The sequence below is a fragment of the Gopherus flavomarginatus genome, chromosome 3 (genome assembly GCF_025201925.1).
Source record: "Gopherus flavomarginatus isolate rGopFla2 chromosome 3, rGopFla2.mat.asm, whole genome shotgun sequence".
NCBI lineage: Eukaryota > Metazoa > Chordata > Testudines > Testudinidae > Gopherus > Gopherus flavomarginatus.
Window position 1 is genome coordinate 282919064 of NC_066619.1, and position 22128 is coordinate 282941191.

At 46.4% G+C, this 22128-nt stretch overlaps 1 protein-coding gene across 5 annotated transcripts in view; it reads left to right on the forward strand.

Annotated features, from left to right (window-relative positions):
* The window catches only part of SFXN5 (sideroflexin 5), a 176150-nt gene that overhangs the window by 95561 nt on the left and 58461 nt on the right, over positions 1 to 22128 (forward strand). For all 5 annotated transcript variants that reach the window (XM_050943416.1, XM_050943415.1, XM_050943417.1 and 2 more), the window contains one exon: positions 13940 to 14055. In XM_050943416.1, coding sequence (XP_050799373.1) covers positions 13940 to 14055 — 116 coding nt within the window. The remainder of the gene's footprint in view (positions 1 to 13939; positions 14056 to 22128) is intronic.

A 22128-nucleotide genomic window follows, 5' to 3' on the forward strand; every position in this document is an offset into this window, starting at 1 on the left:
TGGACCAACTTCTGTTGGTGAGAGAGACAAGTTTTCGAGCTACACAGAGCTGCTCCTCAGGTCTGGGAAAGGTACTGGGAGTGTCACAGCTAAATCAAGGTGGAACAGATTGTTTAGCATAAGGAGTTAGCACATATTCTGGATCATTCAAGGGAAATGCCCTGTCAACACCTCTGCAGTCATAGGACCAAAAGGGTTGTTAGTGGGTTACAGGTTGTTGTAATAAACTATAAATCCAGTGTCTCTGTTCAGGTCACAATTTTTAGTGTCTAGCAAAGTTACGAATTTAAGCTCCCAGGCTCATCTTTTAAAGGTGTGCAGGTTTCTTCTGAGGCTGAGGACTGAGAGGCCAGATATGGAGGGATTGCTTTGTGAAAATGTCCACCCACAGGTGACAGTGGTTTTGCCTTTTATCATTTTCCTGTGTGAGTTCATTTGAGACTGTCTATCTGATTTCACCCATGTAGTTGTTATTAGGGCTTTTAGTGCACTGAATGAGGTACACCACATGTTGGGATAGGCATGTGTAGGAGCCATGGATCTTGAAAGGTGTGGGGGGGACGGGGGTGTTGATCATTGTAAAAGTGGAGACATGGCTGCAGATTTTGCATCTGTTGTTCTGGCAGGGTCTGGTGCTGCTTTGAGTTGGTGTGTCCTGGTCTGTGGGGAGCTTGCTTCTGATGATGAGCTTGGAGAGGTTGAGGGGTTGTTTTTCGATCCAATAAAATATATTACCTCTCCCACTTTGTCTCGCTAATATCCCAGGGCCATCACGGCTACAATAATATACATACAACACTAAAACAATTTAATGTATTCATTATTCAAAACCCACTGATTTCTTTAGTGAATGATTCTTGGTCAGCAGCTTGGTCAGGAATTGCACATTTTGAAATCAAATATACAATTCACACTTAGCTACCGGCTGCTATTTGAGTATGCAGTCGCAATGTTCACTTCCACAAGTGATCCTGCTAGTGAAGCTTGAATGATTGTGGAAAGTGAACACGCCGGGGTTATGAATACAGTTGGCTGAATTACTATACATAGCCTTACCCATTACTTACTGAGCAGTACTGGAGTCAGATCGTTCTCTTGCATCACAGATTTCCATATCAGTAATGCTCCTCCTGCACTGGCAAATGAGAAGAATAGAGTTCCCCCTAGTGCACTATTGCTATAGAAGGCAGAGGGACGTCTTGTATGAATCATTGAGAATTGCTGTAGGAAGTGACAAAGCAGCATTCCAGCACAGGAATTCATAGCAAAGCTGTTTACAAAAGCTACATTGAAACTGGACAGTCATTAATCTAAGTGCGGTTTCCATTGTAAGGCAGTTGAAATAATAATAAATATTGATTGAACATAGAAATTCTGAATCCAAAAGCATTTGATTTTTAAGATATTTAGTGATGCACGGTTTGAATCAGAAACAGAATCAAGTCCTTAAACCAGCAATAGAACCATTTTTTTACAATAAAAACGGATAAAAATATTTTTCCTGCAAAAATGCAGACTTATAAGAGCTGCCTCTGAAGAAGCCCAGAATTTTGTGTGAATAATTGTTACAACTTTACCCGTAACTGTGAGTTTTTGGGGTGCAAATTGAAACCATTGTACAGTAGATCGTTTAAATATTCTATGCTCTGAGACCCCCCGACCGTAGGACAAAAGTGTTGAATGTATGGTATCATTCCTCAGATCAGTCTTACATGGCCACGTTTTCTAGATCACTTGGGTAAAAAATTATGCCTGAGTATTTTAAAGGACTAATCACCAGTCATAAGCCATTTCTGACTTGGATAATGATTATTAAAGCAATTCCACACATTTAATGAACCTTTTTCTATTTCTGTTGTGAAACTTTAAAGTGCTAACTCTTCAGGGCTCAGTTCATTTTAAAATTTTTTTGCCCAAGCTTGATTCTGCTGCTGACTGATTCAAAGAATTTTCATCACTCCTTCAGACCACTGCAAAGTAAGCACAGCAGCCCGGATCCTCAAAGGTATTTAGGTTCCTAACTCTCATTGATCTCAATGTGAGTTAAGTGCCTAAATATCTTTGAGGATCTGGGCCATAGTGGCTGGTAAGATTTCACTTTTGCCTTTGCCTAGTTTGCTCAGTGTGAAACACATAAAGCCATACTTCTAAAGGGCAGTCCGCCCTGCCCAGGCTCCATTTGTGTACACCAGCTTTGTACGTGCAAGTTACTTGCACACACAGCTTTTGTGTCAGTCACTTCTTTGTGCAAATGATAGGACTTGCATGTGCAAGATATGGAATTGGATTGTTAGGTAATGCAGAGCACAAAGCAATGATCTTATAAACCTCTATCCCAATATAATGCTGTCCTCTGGAGCCAAAAAATCTTAGTGCATTATAGTTGAAACCGCGTTATATCAAACTTGCTTTGATCCACTGGAGGGGCCCCCCCCGGAGTGCTGCTTTACCGCATTATATCCGAATTCGTGTTATATCGAGTCGCTTTATATCGGGGTAGTGGTGTACACTCTTGTCTGTCTGCTCCACATAGAAAGATAGTTGCCTATGTGTTGGATCACATGCAATTTTCAGGTGTCCTCTTTGGTCACTTGAGGGTAGAACATGTTGCAGTAATCTAGTCTGATGTGACAAAGTATGAATAGCCATGTTTGTGTCTGAGAGATAAGGTCATAGCCTCCTGGCCAGCCAAAGAAGGCCTCTCTGGCCACTTTGGTATCTGGGTGTGCATAAGTCTATTGTATCCACATGTGTTGAATCCAATAGAACTCTAAGCTTGTCCAGGACACCTGAAGTAGGTTGTGATCACACTTCCTGTTAGTTCTCGTTAAATGATAAGAGAAGAAAGCGCTGTTGTACCTGGACTGGCTGCAACTTCATCAGGCTGTGGTGTCCACCAGGATGAGGGTGGAAGTAAATACTGCACAGTATTGCACAAGGTATGTGATCTTTTACTGACTTACATTGAGATAAGTTGGAACATCCCAGACGAGTGCTTTCACCAGCAGGCCCTTGGCTCTTCTGAGGTGGGGGCTCTCTCTCTTTCTCAATGACATTTTCATCAAAAATGATAATGATTCCACAAAATGTTTTGGTTCTAATGAAAAAAGTTTCATCTAAAAATTCCTAATCAGCTCTAGTTCTGATCCAAAGAACATATTAACTTGCCTCCTCTGACATCAGCCAGCATGTCTTGTTTGACCGGGCTGCCCAAAGGGAAGTGTTATGTAGACTAACACATATTACACTCCTTATTAATGTTTAGTACATATGCATCATCTTTCTCCAAATATCTCAAAGCTTTTTGCAAAAGTGATCATGATCCTTTTTTTACAGATGGGGAAACTGAGTCACGGAGAGGTCACATAGTGGATCAGTGGCAGCAGAACTGGGAGCAGAAGCTTGGTCTTCTGCCTCAAAGTCCTCTGATCTAATCAGCAAACCATGCTGCTTTCCTCTGGCACTGTAATGTCATCCTCCCAAACCGTGTATGTGTGTCTCCATGCAAGATAAATACATGCTCACAGGAATAGGATGTCAAAGTTGGAAAGTGAAGCACTTGGTGCTCATTGAGTGTGCAGGTCAGATGGTGTGCAGTGAATGAGGAAGCTGTTTAACAGTTAGCTGTTATCCTGACTGTGCAGGATGTGCTCCCTTTTTCATCCCTTGCACACTGTTCAGCTGCAGTGATTGAACAAGCCCTAGTCAATTCACCAGCCAGCCTGTACTGTGAGTGAGGTGGAGGTCCTGCAAGAAAAATAGCATGTAACCATGTAATTAGATTGTATCGTACAGCACACCCCAAAGGGGTAGAGTTAAGTTTGTATGGCTAATCTCAACTTTGGCATTTCCTGGCTTTAAATGTTCCGTTCTTTATTTGCTTTAACATCGTTATTTGTAGTGTGTCCTAGGTTTATTTTAAATATATATAAAAATTAAATACCAATATGATCTCCAGGAATTATTTTGTAGACAGCAGTTAAATGCTGTGTCCTGCAATATCTTTTCATTCAGAGCCTCATTCAAAGCCCATTGAAGTCAGTTAGGCCCAGATCCTCAAGGGTATTTAGGTGCCTAACTCCCTCTGAAGTCAATGGGAGTTAGGCACCAAAATACCTTTGAGGATGTGAGCCTAACCACCATTGATTTCAGTGGAAGTTAGACACCTAAATATCTTTGAGGATCTGGGCTCCAGAACTTTTCCATTAACTTCAATGGCCTTTGGGTCAATCCCTAAACAAAACAGGGTCTGCAGAGGTCTGCTTCATTCAGTGTGCACATAAATAGATCTCCTTCACCTCTTGCAGTGGTCCCCATGTGCAGAGCCCACATAATGCTGGGAGATTGCATAGCGAATTGTAATTTCCATTCACAAGCAGAGTGCTAATGGGAACATTGGGAAACTGTTGTTAAAAGGTCTGTTGTCTACCACTGACTCCCTGTGTACTCTTGGGCAGACCACTTGACTGCTTTAGGTCTCAGTTTTCCCCATCTGCAAAATGGGGGTGATGATACTCCCTTGCTTTTAAAAGGCACTTTGAGATCTAGGGGTGAAAAATGCTATCGAACCGTTACATAATTATTTATCATGAAAATCCTTACCCTGATGGTCATGCGGTTCTTTTTGTTTCGGATATGTATTTAGTGGGAAATTTTATTTTAACCATCCTTTTTTATTTGGCTTCAAAATGGCATTAAAGATCGTGAGTAGATTTCAGAGCTACATCTCAGACCAGGTTTGGATCAGAGTTGCATGTTACAAAATCTCTGCCACCAGGTGGTTCTATTTTTACACAGAGGTTTTAGGAAAAAGAGGTTAAGCTGGCATCAGAATTGATTGGGGACCCTAATTAATTTGTTTAGCCCTTAATTAATTCTCTAGTTCTTATTTTATGTGTGTACTGTCATGCTTAATTTTGTGCCAGGACATCAGAAAGCCTCCCACTAATTGCTGTTTGGTTGTTTTGAGAGCTGGAAGTTATTGTTTTGGAGACCTGGGTAAACTGTTTAATTAAAGATCTGTCTTTGTATTAACTTTCACTACCAGCCTTGAGAAATGAGCTAGATTTAACCTTGTGAAGACATGGGGCCAGATGCTGAGCTGATGCAAATTGGCATAGATCCACTAATGTCAATAGGGCTGCACCATCTTACACCAGCTGGGGGTCTGGCCCATTGACTTCAATGGAAATACTCTGATTTTTGCCAGCTGGGGATGTGGTCCTTTGATTTCACTGGAGGCTGTGCTGATTTACACCAGCCAGGCATCTGAGCCATGTTGTTTTTCTCAGAGTGTTTATGTGGAACTTCTTTTGTCAGAAAAATGAATTACTCTTGCTACCATCCTTAGCCTCTTTCAAAAGTGACGGAACTTCAGTAAAATGCATCCACTTCTAGGGTGGAAGGCAGCCACTATCCTGTGTAGAGTAGAACACTTCACACCCTAGGTCGAGGAATTAAGAGTTTGGCCAGAGTCACTGGGTATGTCTTCACTGCAGTTTACCTGGTTTTAGGTAACCAGGTATGGGAATTATAGCAGACTAAGAGTGTGAATGTCCAGCAGTTAAGCCACACTCAAATCACACCTGTGTAATCATGTCCACGCTGGTTCTGCAGTAACTCAGGTTAGGCACTAGAATTGCTGGGGGGATATACCCTGTGTTTTAGTACTCCACTAAACTATGTCATTCTATGAATCATTCTGCAGCGTATTGTGGGAAAACTTACCTGTCTTTCCTGGGTCCCATGCAGAAGTCTGAGCTCAACAACACAGTAAATATAAGCACTTCCAGATAGGCACACTCCACACTGCTGTTCACAGCCTGTGTTCCAACTGGTAGCAAGCATGGATCCAGCCAATAACCCGTTCTAGCTGTCGGCATTAATGCAGCTCTCGTTTCTGGGACGCCAGACCCAATGCAAGGCATGAGATGCAGTGGAGGAAATTTAGGCAGTGGCTTGTTGCCTTCAGAAGGTGGTGGCAGGCCTTGCTAAGGAGATCATGCAGGAGGCATGCAGAGAAGGAGCAGTGGAAACAGCTGAGACAGGTTTTAATAGCTGTGGAATCTCACCGTGCTGACTGGCAGTTCTGGAACAGGACCACAAATATCAAGCGGTGAAACTACATCGTCCTGCAGACCTGAGGTGATCAGCTGTGACACTAAATTTTCTGCAAGAGACAGACCTCCTTTATGGAGCTGTATGAGGAGCTTGCCCTGGCCCTTCAGCCCCAGATCATGCGTATGAAGCTGTCCGTACCACTCCAGAAGCAGGTTGTTATTGCCATCTGGAAGCTGCCTATTCTTAGGGTATGGCTACATCTGGAATTTCAAAGCGCTGCCCCGACAGCGCTGCGGAAGCACTGCCACGGCAGCGCTTTGAAGTGTGAGTGTAGTCAGAGCGGCAGCGCTGGGAGAGAGCTCTCCCAGCGCTGCATGTAAACCACATCCCTTACGGGTGTAGCGTGCAGCGCTGGGAGCCGCGCTCCCAGCACTGCTGCCCTGATTACACTGACGCTTTACAGCGCTGTATCTTGCAGCGCTCAGCGGGGTGTTTTTTCACACGCCAGTTGCAGCGCTGTAAATTGTGAGTGTAGCCAAGGCCTTAGACTGCTGCAGAACAGTGGCTAGCCAGTTTGGTGTTGGCAAGTCAGCTGTCAGTGCTATGATGGTAGAGACTTGTGACCCAGTTATTGTTGTGGTTTGTCGATAAGTGGTAAGGATTACTAATATCCCCAAAATAATTATTGGCTGTGGGAGAATGGGGCTCCAGGACTGTCCCGGAGCCATGGATGGCACACATGTCCATGTCCATTGTCTGCCCCCCACAAGGTTCACATGAATACATCAACTGGAAAGGATACTACTTATTCATTTTGCAGACCTTGATTGACCACAGAAGGAGATTCATGTACATCAACATGGGACGTACCTCAGGGTGCATGACACCAGGGTATTCCAGAGAAAAATTCCAGGGTGTTTTCAAATTTAGACAAGGAAGGACTTTCTTCCCTCCCAACAACATGGTTATCAGCGCTGTCCACTGTTACTTTAGGGGACCTGTGTTATCCTCTACTGCCTGGCTCATGAAGCTGTACCCTGATGTGAGAGCGTCTGGCAGAAGAAGGTTTAATTACACACTGAACTGTTGCAGGAAGGTGGTGGAATATGACTTTGACTGACTAAATTGTTGGTGCTGTCTACAAACCATTTGGATGTCAATGCATGTAATGCCATTTGTGTTGTCAGAGCATGCTGTGCACTACACAGCAGATGTGAGGACAAGGGAAGTGCTTTCACCAGGAGTGAGTCAAAGACTATACTGGTTTACAGACCCAGTACAGTCAACCAGAAAGTCACAGGGGTTGGGTCCAGGGAAGTGAAGGAAGTAAGTGATGCCCTGCATGCCCACATTCTCGCAAGACAGGGGAAATGCTCTTATGTGGAGTTGTGATTCACCTGTTCTATACATATCTATTTATCTCTTGTCAGTCTGACTTGATAAAAGCTTTGATTTGAATTTTCTCTGTCTTCGTTTCCCAACACACCATTCAATTGTGCAAACAAATACTTTATTTGAAAACAACACAAGCACCCCAGCTGCCGCTGCGTTAGGAAAAGGGCAAAATCTGTACTGGGCTGTAAACAACTGACAATATAGACAATCAGGGCAATGTCACAGGAAATGGAATTGCACATTCTACTCCTTGGATGCATAGGAATAGAATGAACAAACACATCTGCCTATGTACACTTCCACTCTAGGAGTGCATTGATTGGCTCATGCCCCAGCCAGAACTCTTCATGGTCTGCATGACATGAAATAGAGTCCATCATCCTCATTTTACAAATGGGGAAGCTGAGTCACAGAGAGGTTAAGTGACTTGTTCAAGGTCAAAGAACCTGTATTAGAGCTGAGAAGGAAACCCCAGTCCCACTCCTGCTCTCCGCTGCACTGTGCCGATGGATTGACTGCATACTACATACTACATTTATTGATAGAATCACTGTCTTCAAGAGATGGGGCTGGTTAGGAAATGGGCTTGTCACAAAACTTGGCATGAGTGAAATAAATAACAAACCAGGGAACCCTGTTAGATTCCTAGCAGGATCATATTGTTTGATCCTGGAGGGATCCTGTTGCCCTCAGGGAGTTCCCAGGCTGGGAAAATATAACTCTTGTCTCCTCCTGTGAGCAGCTGATTGCAAATTTAATCCACTTGTTATTAGAGGAAAAACATGCCCCCAAGTTTACTAAAGATCAATCATCCTCGTGGAGATCTCTGCTAGTGCATATCACAGTGTGTCTTGTGTCCCCCACAGAAGCAATTTTGAACTTCCACTCTCCCTTCCTCCCCCAACCCTGCAATGTATATATCAGGTTTTTCTTCCAATAGCCATTTACAGCCTCAGTCTTCTTCCTCTCTCTTGCAAAAGTTGAACGGGAAGTTCTTGAATCTCACTGTTTCCAGTTTAGCCTTTTCAAGAGAGAACCGGAACAGATCACTGGCCCATAGAGTGGTGCTGAAAAGAAACTCAGCCCAATGGTCCAAATTCATGCCAGGTGTAACTTCATCGGGCTATGGAACGTGGAAAGAGAGAGCTGGGTTCCAGAGCCTCCAGGAACCTTTTATTAAAAGAAACAAAAATAGTGTTTTAAACAGCTTTGCAGAATGGTTATGAAAATGTACCAGCCCAGCCACAAACTCTGCTTTCCTGCCCTTTACCTTGATGATAATGAAATAACTAGCGATATATTACATGCATGTGTGAGGTAGAATTTTGGGATGTGTAGGTTATAAGGCGTTTATTTAAAAATAGAGAAAAGAATCCAAATTCATCTCTGAAGTAAGTGGCTGTAACTCCACCATAGTCTGCAGAGCTGCTCGCATTTACACCAAGTCTGAATTTGAGCCCTTTTGTAGCGTTTTCCATGTTTTGCTCTCTGTTTCCCTCTCTGAAGTATTGTCTTAGTAGAAAGAAATGTTGCCTAAAAAATCCATCTGGGTTTGGTGTTTAAGTGGGCGAAGAAATGCAGTCTGAAAAGGAAAGTAGCAACTGGCCTGAGACATGAACTCTGGTTTAGCTTGGATTTGAATTCAAACTCCCCCAAAATTTGGGCCCATTCGACAGATGAGCTTGATCTGTGAAGATGAGAACTGTGACCTACATAGATCAGCCATACGTGGTTACTACAGCGGCAAATGTAAGAAGTTAAAGCTTTTTGTTCCTGTGGAGTCAGCACAGCTAAGGGAGAGGGAATGGGATTCTATTCCTTCTTGTGCTTCATCAGCAGAATTGTCTACTAAGGTCTCAAATTAAGCACACATTTAAATGTTTAGCTGAGTTCAGGCCTAAGTGCCAATCAGTTATACGAGGGCAGTGAGATTGCCTCACTGTTGCTGGGGGCATAATGTAAAGCTGGGAGGTGACACAGGTGTCACTACAGGCAGAATTTTACCTTGATTACTGGGGATGATGTGCAAAAAGGATAGAAACCAGTTTGGCCTCCGAGGGCCTGATCCAAAGCCCACTAAAGTCAATGGAAAGACTCCCCTATGCCAGCCCCCGAGGCCCCAGGGTGAGTTTGCAGGGCTGACGGTTAGCAAAAAATGTATTTTTATTTGTAAATTGAGCCCACTGATTGATTTGATCTAGATCTGGGTCTTATTTGAACTTCATACCAGAGGGCACCCACCCAGAACTCTGAGATTTGATAGAGAAATTACTATGGGACAGTGATCCCCACAATACCATTGTTTACTTAGTCGCCTTTCAGAGTGGAACAGCACTTTAATGCTGCTGGCGTGTATTGTGAGTCAGCTCAGGAATTTTATTTCTGCTCGCTGAAGTGGCACTAATGCAGTGCGGGATTTTTTCACCTAAAAAGAAGCCTTTAAAGTTTCAAGATCTGTGGCCAAGTTGCGGTTGTTTTTTTTTGGTTTGGGTTTTTGTTTTTAATCCAAATAGGAATTCCCCGAGGATGTTTTTCTGTTTTTATTTAATCTCTTTAAACAACTCCTTTTAGACAGTACAAAAGGACATATTCTCCATGTATAAAGACTTTCAACTCCCAGGTAAATGTGAAATACATATAAATTCAGAGAGACATTTAGGTGAAGTAATATCTTTTATTGGACCAACTTTCTGTTGGTGAGAGAGACAAGCCACACAGAACTCTTTTTCAGGTCTGGGAAAGGTACACTGAGTGTCACAGCACAATTCAAGGTGGAACAGATTGTTTAGTGTAAGTAGTTAGAACATATTGTGAGGGACAAGGCATCTGATGGATGATCAGCTCAGATCTTCGTATTTGACCAGTACTTTGAACATATAAAAGGCTAAATATTATGAAAGATTGTCAACAAAGTAATTGACAGATAGGAACTTGTTCAGAATTAGGGAAGATCCTGTCACATCAGAATCTCTGTTTGAATCCGGTCCAGATTCCCTAAATACTATAAAGATGATTGAGGGGTTCACATGCTACAGGGGCCAGAGAAGTACCTTAGATCGATCTCATAGCAATAAGGCAGATTTGGTTTGCTTTTACAGAATGAGCAGACACTTTTCCCACCTTTGCTTCTTGCACTGTGTACCTGGTAATCCACAAACATTGGATTTTCACTTTTAAAATACTTTCATATACATTTAGTACTGGTGAAGGGTGCTCAGTTTATCACCCTGGAGACTGTGCCTGTTTATCCACACAGCCGGTACAACGCAGGCAGCCACTCTATCTCAGCTACGTATGTCAAGCCTGATCTTAAAGCACTTTACGAAGCTGGGAGAGTATCAGTGTCTCTGTTTCACGGAGGGAGAAACTAAGGTATACAGAAGCCATGTCACTTGCCCAAAGTCATACGGCAAGTCAGTGGCAGAACCAGGGACAGAGCCCAAGGCTCCTTTCATCTATTCTGGAGCCCTGCCGAGTGGAACAGGCTAACTCCATTCAAGTTAATGGGAGTGTTGCCCAGCCGAGGACTTCAGGGGTGGGATGAGCATGGTTATGTTTAGAATCTCGCCAGCATATAACAGTGGCTTGTTTGTAATGTATGTAGCAGGTAGGGTGACCAGATGTCCTGATTTTATAGGGACAGTCCCGATATTCAGGGTTTTTCTTATATGGGCACCTATTACCCTCGACCCTTTGTCCTGATTTTTCCCACCTGCTATCTGGTCACCCTAGTAGCAGAAAGGAAGTAAAACTTAGATTCTGAGTCTCTCTTCTTTCCTATTATGACATGGGACGGTTAGCGGCAGTTGGCATTATGGCTCCCCCTGCCTGGAAACAAAGACGGAGAAGATTTATGAGCAAAACTCTGTGTCTAGAAACTGCTTTCTACCCCCTCTCCCTCCACTTCTCCTTCCAGTTGACCTGGAAGCATGGGGCCTTGGCCTCAGTCCTCCTGTCATGCCTCCTCCCTCCTAGATGAGTCTCAAAGCTGAAAGCCAAGTTAAATAGCATAATTGTAAATGATCCTGAAAACCCTGAGACACATACATGTACACAGAAGGGGAACTCCTGACCCGAGAAGTTGCAGAATGCTTAGAGCTTGGAAGTAGCTAGCAGAGCGTGTGTGTGTGTGTGTGTGTGTGTGTGTGTGTGTGTGTGTGTGTTGTGGCGGGGAGGGAAGGAGAGATTTGGTTCTCTCTGGAGGTCCACTTCCCCATAATAACTAATCATCCTAAAGTGAGAGATACCCCAGTGACTTCATTGTGTTGCCTCACACAACACGAGTGTTCTCAGGCCTCCTGGCCCATGACTGTGCGCTGTAATCCCAACCAGTACTCCAGCTCCTTAAATGTGTGCACACACATGCAGTTTCCCTCCTATTCTGGAGTGTAAGCAGCATGTGTTGACACAAATCAGCTTTCATTGCACCAGGGCACGCCCACCTGCCACTAGAAAAAAAAAAAAAGTTGGTTATACTAAATGAATTGACTTTAGTTAGTAAACATGATAACCCTTCAAGAGCTGCCGAAACATGCCTTTGGAAGGAGCTCATCAAATGAATAGTGCTGCAAAACCAGACTGTTTTGCTGTCCTTTGCCTGATCCCATTCTCTTAGCTATGATCAGATTGACTAGTTGTTCCTATTTGTTCGTAGAGCCCAGGTGTACCCATCAGGGCCTCACTGCTGTGTGTTGTACAGAAATTGGGGAGGGGTCAGGTCCTCAGCTGGTGTAAATCAGCTTAGCTCCCTTGAAGTCAGTGGAGTTCTGCTGATTTACACCAGCAGAGGATCTGGCCCATGTAATAAAAAGACAGGCCCAGATCCTCAAAGGTATTTAGGCTCCTAACTTTCTTTGAAATCAATGAAGCCTAAATACCTTTGAAGATCTGGGCCATCGTTCCCATCCCAGAGAGCTCTCTACAGGTGAATGAGACAGACAAGTCGGGACAAGATAATAGTAGAAGAGGCATATTGGTATAAGTAATAAACTCTGCTATCTAGTCATTGTCCGCAGGTCTGGTTTTGTGGGCGCCGTAACAGAGGTGAGTGAAGGAAGGGTTTGAAAGAGGATAAGATGGGAAATTTTTCCACTGCATGAGGCCTAGGGTGGGAGATAGGACGAAGGTGCTTGGGGAGAAATGGACTAACAGATGGGGAAAGCCAGCATTGCAAAGCAAAGTTGACAACTTGCTAAGATAAAGTTGCTGACATATTGAGCAGAGTTGTATAGTGAAGGGCCTTATTGGTAAAAATGTGAAGTTTGTGTTTGACGCACTGGAAAAGGGACTCCACAAAGGGGTGATATGGCTAGAGCCACAAGCCAGTCGGCTGAGGCTAGCAGCAGCATTCGGAGTGGAACTGAGAACAAGGCAAGGTTACAGTAGTCAAGACTAATGAGGAAGGAAGTTATTTCCAAAGAATTCCAGGGCGGAGACCTAATCAGCCATGAATTTCAGCAGAGGGCAGCTCTCTGAGGCCAGGTCTGAGCCGCACAACGGGAGTGGACTTGGATGTGGAGGCTAAATGTTGGTGGAAAATGGAGGGAATTCGCTAAGGCACTGGTGGTTCATAGTCTAGTTGGAAAGATAACTCATTAAAGTGTCAAGCAAGTAGCTCTCTTTAAGAAAGAAAGAAAGAAAGAGAAAACCAAATCTAAGCAGCTATTTTCCCCTTAATGTTGCCACCCCATGATGGGAGTTCAACAGGAACAGGGTTTACAACAGCATGTGTTAATGAAGCTGCTTCTAATTAGATTCTACAAAACTTTGTATGCACTGTTAAGAGCTGAATGCAGCGCTGATCTACAACATCTGGATTTTGTTCCCACGGCTCAATGAAATCATTTTCAACAGGTTTCTCTCATGCCTGCAAACGTTTATTGGTGCCAGAAGAATTTGTGTCTGTCAAGCTGTCCTTGGGGTAGATTAAGGGAGACTCCTTGGGATCTTGGGTCTGCGGTCAAAAGGACCCGTCATGGATCACTGAGTCACCCATGGAGTAGCAGGCAGTGATGTAGCACGTAGCTGCTTAATGCCGTTCTGGGGTGAGCTGCACTGGGAGGTTGGTGAGGGTGTGTGGGAGGTAGGATGAGAAGAGGGATTTCAATAGAGGAGGGGCAGTCATCATACGAAAGAGAGTTTTGGGAAGGCTGAAAATGTTGGGTTTCCAAGCCCCATTTTGCCTCAATCCACCTCTGACTGTGACGACAAATTGCCTGGGCAGTCAAAGCACATGGTATCGATGTATTCTCCTCCTCTACATAATCACGTATAACTCTTATTACGATATCAGCCCTCCACCCTCCAAAATCCCTTTGGGGTCCAATTCTACTCTCAGTTGCAGCGGAGCCAAAGCAGAGTGGAATGGAGGTTACTGAGAGCAGAAGGTGGCTGTTTGATTTTTAAAGGGGGGCTGCAGCCTGCCCCAGTATCCTGTGAAACCTGATGGAGTGATTACTGACCACTGTGCTTTTCTCACACACAGCTAGTGCCAATATCTGCAATGTTGTCCTGATGAGGCACACAGAGCTGAAAGAAGGGATTGACGTCCTGGACAGTAACGGAAACATTGTCGGATCTTCCAGAATTGCTGCCAAACATGTATGTATCTGCGGGCTTCCCTGGAGCACACACATACGCAGCTGGCCTTTAGACCCCAGGAAGCCCATGGCCGTGGGAACCCCTGGTTTGGATGAGCTAGAAACAAAGGAGAATCTCAACGGTCATTTAGAAAACTGGGACAGCCTAGTCCTTATCGATCATTCAAGATAAATCAAGCTATGGTGGTTAATTAGCTGCTTTGCTCAGTGAGCGCTCAGAAATCTGGGGCTTTGGTGCGCACAAAAATGTACAGGTGACAGATCCGGGGTACAGTTGGGCTAGAAGCTTCTTTTGAGTATTTGGCCCAGAATGCCTGGTTTAGTCAATCAAGATTAATCGTGGCGTAAGAGTGGTAGAAACTCTCATTTTAAATGTTAGCTATGATTCTGTTTACTGTGGGGCCAGTCTAGCAGCAAAAGGCAGAATGAGATCCAGTGGGTGAAGCTAGACAAATTCAGATAAGAATGTGTGGAGCAGATTTTTAACAGTGGTCACTGGATCGACTTCACTAGGTCTGTAAAAGCAGCAAAGAATCCTGTGGCACCTTATAGACTAACAGACATTTTGGAGCATGAGCTTTCGTGGGTGAATACCCACTTCTTCAGATGCATGTGGTGGAAATATCCAGGGGCAGGTATATATATGCTAGCAAGCAAGCTAGAGATAACGAGGTCAGTTCAATCAGGGAGGATGAGGCCCTGTTCACTAGGTCTGTGGTTGATTCTCCAGCACTTGAAGTCTTAAATCAAGACCGGTCATTTTTCTAAAAGATATGATACAGCTCCACCGGAAGTTATGGGCTTGATGAAGGAATGGGCATGTTATGCAGAATGTTAAATCTGATGATCATAATGGTCCCTTCTGGCCTCAAAAATCTCCGAATTCTTTTAAGTGAGAGCCTATTGTTCTTCCCCCACCCGCCACCCCTCCACTGTCAGTCTGAGGATTTCACTGTGGAAGCTGTAAGCAGTTGACGTTGAGTATGAGGCAGAGATAACATACACCTTTTTACAAATGAGAAAAACTTAGTTTGCCAGCTTAATAGCAATTTAACCCGCCCTGTGCCAAATGACATTAACAACCATCAACCAAACCTTTATAAAGAGACCCCAGCTGTTTTTATTCTCTTGCTAACACCTGGTTTGTTCCTGCCCCCCAACCTTCTAAATTCTGCCATATGCTCATGACTATATTATGACTTTCCAGTTTTTTCTGTTCTTGAGTAGCTTTGTCTCCAGAGTTTTGTCTGATTGTCTAATTGAACAAGGTTGTTTTCTAGTGGGTTTTAATCTGAAAGGTAAAGTGTGCAGAGGCGCAAATCTAGGCAATGGATCTCATAATACAGTCCTTGGCACTTGGCACTCCTTCTGTCCAAGGCTCTTAAAACAGTTACAGAAAGTAACTAATTTAGCCTCTCAGCTGCCTGCAAGGAATGGTGAGTGACTGTTAATATCGCCATGTTACTGAAGGGTAAACTGAGGCACAGAGCTGTTAAGCAGTTTGCTGAAGGTCTCAGAGGCAGTTGGTATCAGAGCTGAACCAGATTTCCTGACCCACCCTCACCCCATCCCTAACCCAAGACCTCTCCATGTACTAATGTCTGGCCAAATGGCTCAGGCCCAGATCCTGAAAGGTAGCTAGGTTCCTAACTTTCATTGATTCAATGGGAGCGAAGCATGTAAAAATCGAGAACCTGGGCTTAAATGGTTACCTGGCAGCACATTTTCAGTGACGTGTGAGTGGCATTTTTATCTGTGCAGGAAGGTGACGATCAGTGGAAAACCTTGTCGGGGGGGGAGGGGGGTTACCTTTGCTGCCCTATGCTGCTGCTGCCTTTGTCTCTGGTTCTGCACTCCCACTACTCAACTGCTATGGGTGTCACCTCACACATCTTGCCAGGTAGCTGCACTGTCCCTCTGTCCTCCTTCCAGTCAGCAGTAGCCACTGGGCTCTGCTCTTACTGGGCAGCTTAGCCACACACCCCCACCTCCAGTGTTTAGCTCAGGGGTTCTCAAACTGCGGGTTGGGACCCCTCAGGGGGTCACAAGGTTTTTACATGGGGGGTCGTGAGCTGTCAGCCTCCACCCCAAACCCCGCTTTGCATCCAGCATTTATAATGGTGTTAAACGTATAAAAAAGTGTTTTTAATGTATAAGGGGGAGGTCACACTCAAAGGCTTGCTGTGTGAAAGTGGTCACCAGTACAAAAGTCTGAGAACTACTGGTTTAGATTTCTCAGTTACCCTCCTCGCAGCTCTGCATATGCAACTTGCTTCCTCCTCCAGTCTGTTCCTGTCAGCACCTGATTGTCTCCCTTACCTCCTGACTGCACCCCTCCCAGCACCCCATCACTCAGCGTTAGCGCTGTGTCCTCCTTGTTTCACCACCCAACCTCCAGATTCACACCGGTTCACCCCCCAAGCTTCCCATCAATTCACCTCATCCCCCTCCCTTCTTTCAGCACGATCTGTGTCATCCAGTGTCCCTCAGCCAGTGAAAGCAGACACAGCTTCACCCTCTCCAGCTCTGCTCCCCTCATCCCTTTCAGAGACAGTTCGGAGTAGGGGAGAGAGGAGCATCCACATTCCCTCTCCCACCAACAGCTGTGCTTCTCTGAGTTATGTGGAGAGCACATCCTGAGCTCTGAGCCCTTGGTTACCAAACAGCAGTCTAGGATCTCAGGAGTTTATTGCTAAAATCATATACAGTAAATGTTAGAGCCTGATTCAGTGACACAGTGCATTGGAGGCGGGCCGGTCTTGTGGTTGAGGTATTGGATTAGAACTCAGGAGAACTAGTATTAATTCCTGGCTCTGTTGCATGCTCCTTGTGTGACTTTAGGCAAATCATGTTCTTTCTGTGTGCCTCAGTTCCCCCATCTGTAAAGTGGGGATGATCGTACTTCCTGACCTCCCGGGTTCATATGAGGATTCAGTGATCGATGTAGGTGAGGGGCTCAAGTGCTCTGTGATGAGATAGATCATAGAATCATAGGAGTGTAGGGTGGAACAGACTTTGAGAGGTGATCTAGGCCAGCCCACTGCTCCGATGCATGATGAAGTAAACCTAGGCTGTCCCCGAAAGGTGTTTAGCCAAATTGCTCTTAAAAACCTCCAGTGACAGGGATTCTGCAACCTCCCTTGGAAGCCTGTTCCAAAACTACCCTTAGAGTTGGAGAGTTTTTCTTAATATTTAACCTAAATTTCCCTTGCTGCAGATGAAGCCCATGACTTCTTGTCTTTCCTTCGGTGGGCGTGGAGAACAATTGATCACCGTCCTCTTTATAAGAGCCCTTAACATATTTGAAAACTATCAGGTCCCCCTCAGTCTTCTTTGCTCAACACTAAACATACCCAGTTTTTTAATCTGGCCTCATAGGTCAAGTTTTCTAAATTTGTTATCATTTCTTGTTGCTCTTCTCTGAACTCTCTCCAGAGTTTATCCACATCTTCCCTAAAGTGTGGTACCCAGAACTGGACACAGTACTTCAGCTGAGGCCTCATCTGTGCTGAATAGCATGGGATAGTTACCTCCTGTGTCTTACCAGTGGCACTCCTCTGAATACACCCCAGAATATTAGCCTTTTTCGCAATGCATCACATTGCTGACACATATTCATAGATAGAATGTTACATCATTTATTACATGCATAGGGCCATGCCCCACTCTCGTTTATATCAGAGTTACTGTGGCATAACTGTTACACTGGCATAACTGAGCACAGATTCTGGCCCATAATTTGCAGCCACAACAGAGCAAGAACAGAATATAGGTAAAGAGAGGTAGGCAGGAATTTTTCAGCAAATATATTTTTTTAATGAAAAACGCTGATTTATCAAAACCAAAACTGCTCGCTAAATTGAAACATTTTTGCAAAAAAAACTTTTGAAATTGTCAAAATGTTGCTTTTTGACATTTTCTGAAAGGGAAGTTGGGGTTTGAATGAAAATGACTTTTTGTATACATGTTTTATTAAATTTAATCTAAAAAAAAGTTGTTGTTTTTTTTGTTTTAAAGTCACCATTGAAGCAAAACGTTTCAGTTCTTCTTTGAGTGATTGCTCATATCCATTCCAGTTAGGTGTGCGTGCGCCGCGTGCACGTTCGTTGGAAGATTTTTACCCTAGCAACACTTGGTGGGTCGGCTGGGCACCCCCTGGAGTGGCGCCGCCATGGCGCCGGATATATACCCCTGCCGACCCAACCGCCCCTCTGTTCCTTCTTACCGCCCGTGTCGGTCGTTGGAACAGTGGAGCGCAGCTTAGCTGATCTCCACCTCCCTAGCTACTCGTAGTTTTCTCGTTGTTATTGTTTATATAGTTCAAATTTTTATACTTGCAGTTAGTTTATTATTTTCTTTAACATAGTGTATATAGTTAAGAGAGGTTCGGGGATTAGCCCCTTCCCCTCACCCAGTGTCAGGGCCCATGCCCAGTTCACCGGGTTTCAAACCGTGCTCGGCCTATCACAAGCCGATGCCTATAGGAGATCCCCACGACTCCTGCCTTAAATGCCTCGAGGAATCCCACCTCGCAGATAAGTGCCGCATTTGCAAGGCCTTCAAGCCGCGGACCAAAAAGGAGCGGGACTTTCGTCTTAGACAGCTCCTGATGGAGGCAGCTCTTACTCCTCCACCATCGGCACCGAGCGCCGGACAGTCTGCACCAAGGGAGAAGTGCATCTTCGGCACCGGAGCGCACCGGTATCGCTAAGGCCCCTCGGCACCAACCGTCGCCAGCCCAGATGTCTGCTCGGCACCACTCCCTCTCCCCGCGGGTAAAAAAACATAAGACTCCTGCGGCTTCCGTGTCCATGCCGCAGTCGGAGCACCCGCCTAAGTCGGACTGCCCGGCACCGACAACTGCCGCGGCACCGACAACTTCATCACCATCGATTCTGGTCCCGCAAGAGCTGTTGAATCTGGTGCCTGACAGCTGCCCGGCACGCGGCGTGATTGAGCTTACTATTCCCTCCATACCGGAGACTTTCTCTACGGCAAGGGAACTGATTGCACTGGCGGAGTCTGCGCTGCCTCAACCCCTGGCACCGCCAGTGCGGGTTATACAGTCCGTAGGCAAGCCTGCCCTACTGATACCATCTTCCGTTGGCACCGCTGAGAGGCACCGATCACGGTCCCGCCGGCATTCTCAGTCCCGACGCCGCTCACAGTCCCGGTACCGTTCTCCATCTCGGTACCAGTCGCACTCATGGCACCTTTCAAGACCCAGTTCACCGGCCCTGTGCTCTCAGTACTGATCAAGCTCCCGGCACCGCTCCCGGCACCGCACCTCTTGCAGGCGCTCCCGGCGTCGAGCTTTGAGGTCCCGGTCAACTTCCCGGCACCGTTCCGGTCGCAGGTCCCAGTCTCGTTCCCAGTACCGGTATAGCGCCCGGTACCACTTTCCGCTGCAGCATACAGACAGACTACCCAGGGATGGAGACCATTCTCAGGGGTTTTCAGCTCCTCCTTGGCCATCTCGCCATGCATCTATGTCATCCCATGCAAACAGTGCTTCCTATGCACAGGACCGTGACTTAGATGTTCCCAGCCGTGTCTTTCAAGAGACCCAGGCTCAAGACCAAGGACCTCATCAGTGGTCCTTCTGGACGCCTTGGGCATATCACCAAGCCCAAGGTGGACCTCCAGTGCCATCATGCTCCATACTGTTGGAGCACCGGGTGCCGGAGGCTACTGTTAGCCGCTCCCCTCCTGCGGCTACGGAGGATGCTCCCATTCGGGCACCAGACCCTCAGGTCCCACTGGAGCCGGACGTCGCCCAAGTCCACGAGACAACGGAGGACCCGATTGTCCCTGGCCTTTCCTCTTCCTCTTCTCCAGATGAAGCGGTGGTGGGGGCATCCTCCTCGGGCCCTCCTCCAGTTGACCTAAGGTCACATCAAGACCTCCTGAGACGGGTGGCTCTGAATATGAACCTCCAGGTGGAGGAAGTTTCGGAGATAGAGGACCCGGTACTAGATATTTTGTCGGCTGACACTCCCACAAGGGTGGCCTTACCATTTATTTGGACGATCCAAGCGAAGGCTGATACCATCTGGCAGTCTCCAGCATCTATTCCGCCCACGGCTCGGGGAGTTGAGAGGAAGTACATGGTGCCCTCTAAGGGGTACGAGTACCTGTATGTGCACCCTGCTCCCTCGTCATCCAATTGGTTAACGAAAGGGAGCGCCATGGCCAGCAAGCCCCTGCCCCAAAAGCAAAGGAGGCTAGGCGCATGGATTTATTGGGGCATAAAATCTACTCTGCCGGGGGGGCTCCAAGTCAGGGTGGCAAACCAACAAGCCCTGCTTAGCCACTATAACTATAACACCTAGGCGGCAGTTGAGAAATTCACAAAGCTAGTCCCCCAGGACTTGCGCCAAGAGTTTGCGGCCCTTTTGGAGGAAGGAAAGAAGGTGACGAGAACTTCTCTCCAGGCCTCCTTAGACACAGGCGACTCCACAGCCAGAACTCTGGCTTCAGGAATTACCATGAGGCGAATATCATGGCTTCAGGTGTCAGGCCTTCCACCTGAATTGCAGCATACGATACAGGACTTGCCCTTTGAAGGTCAGGGCCTATTTTCGGAAAATACTGACCCCAGGCTGCAGAGTCTGAAGGACAATAGGGTGATCATGCACTCGCTCGGGATGCACACACCGCAGACTCAGCGCAGACCCTTCCGGTCCCAGCCTCAGCGCCCTTACCGCCCGCCTAGACAGTGGCAGGACTTCAGCAGGAGGCGTGGCCGAGGCAATCGTAGATGGCAGTCCGGACCCCAAGGGGGTCAGAATCACGGCCCCGCCAAACCACCCGCGGGACCTAAACCAAACTTTTGAAGGCGCACCCGAGGGCGACGTACCAGTTGTTCAACAGGATCCTTTCCCTCCCTTTTGCAACCGCCTTTCCTATTTCCTCCCTGCGTGGACCCAACTAACTTCAGATCATTGGGTCTTACGCACGGTAGAATTTGGATACTGCCTTCAGTTTATTTCGCCCCCCCACCCCCACCCCTCAACCTCATCCCTCTTCAGGGACCCCTCTCACGAGCAAATCCTTTTGCAGGAGGTACGGTCCCTCCTTGCCATGGGAGCTATAGAGGAGGTACTAGAGGACTTGAGGGGCAAGGGGTTCTACTCCCGCTATTTTCTAATCCCCAAGGCGAAGGGAGGTCTCAGACCAATTCTAGACCTGCGGGGACTCAACAAGTTCTTGATAAAGTTGAAGTTCTGCATGGTATCCCTGGGGACCATCATCCCATCCTTGGATCCTGGAGACTGGTATGCCGCCCTCGATATGAAGGACACGTATTTTCACATTGCCATTTATCCTCCGCACAGATGGTACCTCAGGTTTGTGGTCAACTGTCAACATTTCCAATTTACAGTCCTTCCATTTGGCCTCTCCACAGCCCCAAGAGTGTTCACAAAGTGTATGGCCGTAGTCGCCGCTTCCCTCCGTCGTCGACGCATACACGTCTTCCCGTATCTCGACGATTGGCTCGTTCGTGGGGCCTCCGAGACCCAAGTAACATGCCACGTGGGCATCGTCAAAGACCTATTCATCCAACTAGGCCTGATGATCAACCTAGAGAAATCTGCTCTGGTTCCCACACAAAGAATTGAGTTCGTTGGGGCCATTCTGGACTCCAATCTCGCCAGGGCCTGCTTACCACAGCCACGGTTTCACACAATGATATCGATTACACAAGGCCTACAAAAATTCCCAACCACTTCGGCTCGAACTTGTCTCGTTCTCCTGGGTCACATGGCTGCCTGCACGTTCGTGACCAAGCATGCCAGGCTACGCCTACGTCCCCTTCAAACTTGGTTCTCCTCAGTATACCACCCGGGGAGACATAATATAGACAGGATCCTCACAGTTCCCCCGAGACTCCTAGGCTCCCTCGACTGGTGGTTGACGCCCTCCCTGGTGTGTGCAGGGATGCCATTCCATCCGCCCCAGCCTTCTATGACCCTGACGACAGATGCGTCATCTCTTGGCTGGGATGCTCACCTCGCCATCTTCGCATTCAAGGCCTTTGGTCATCTCAGGAGCTGGCCTTGCACATCAATGT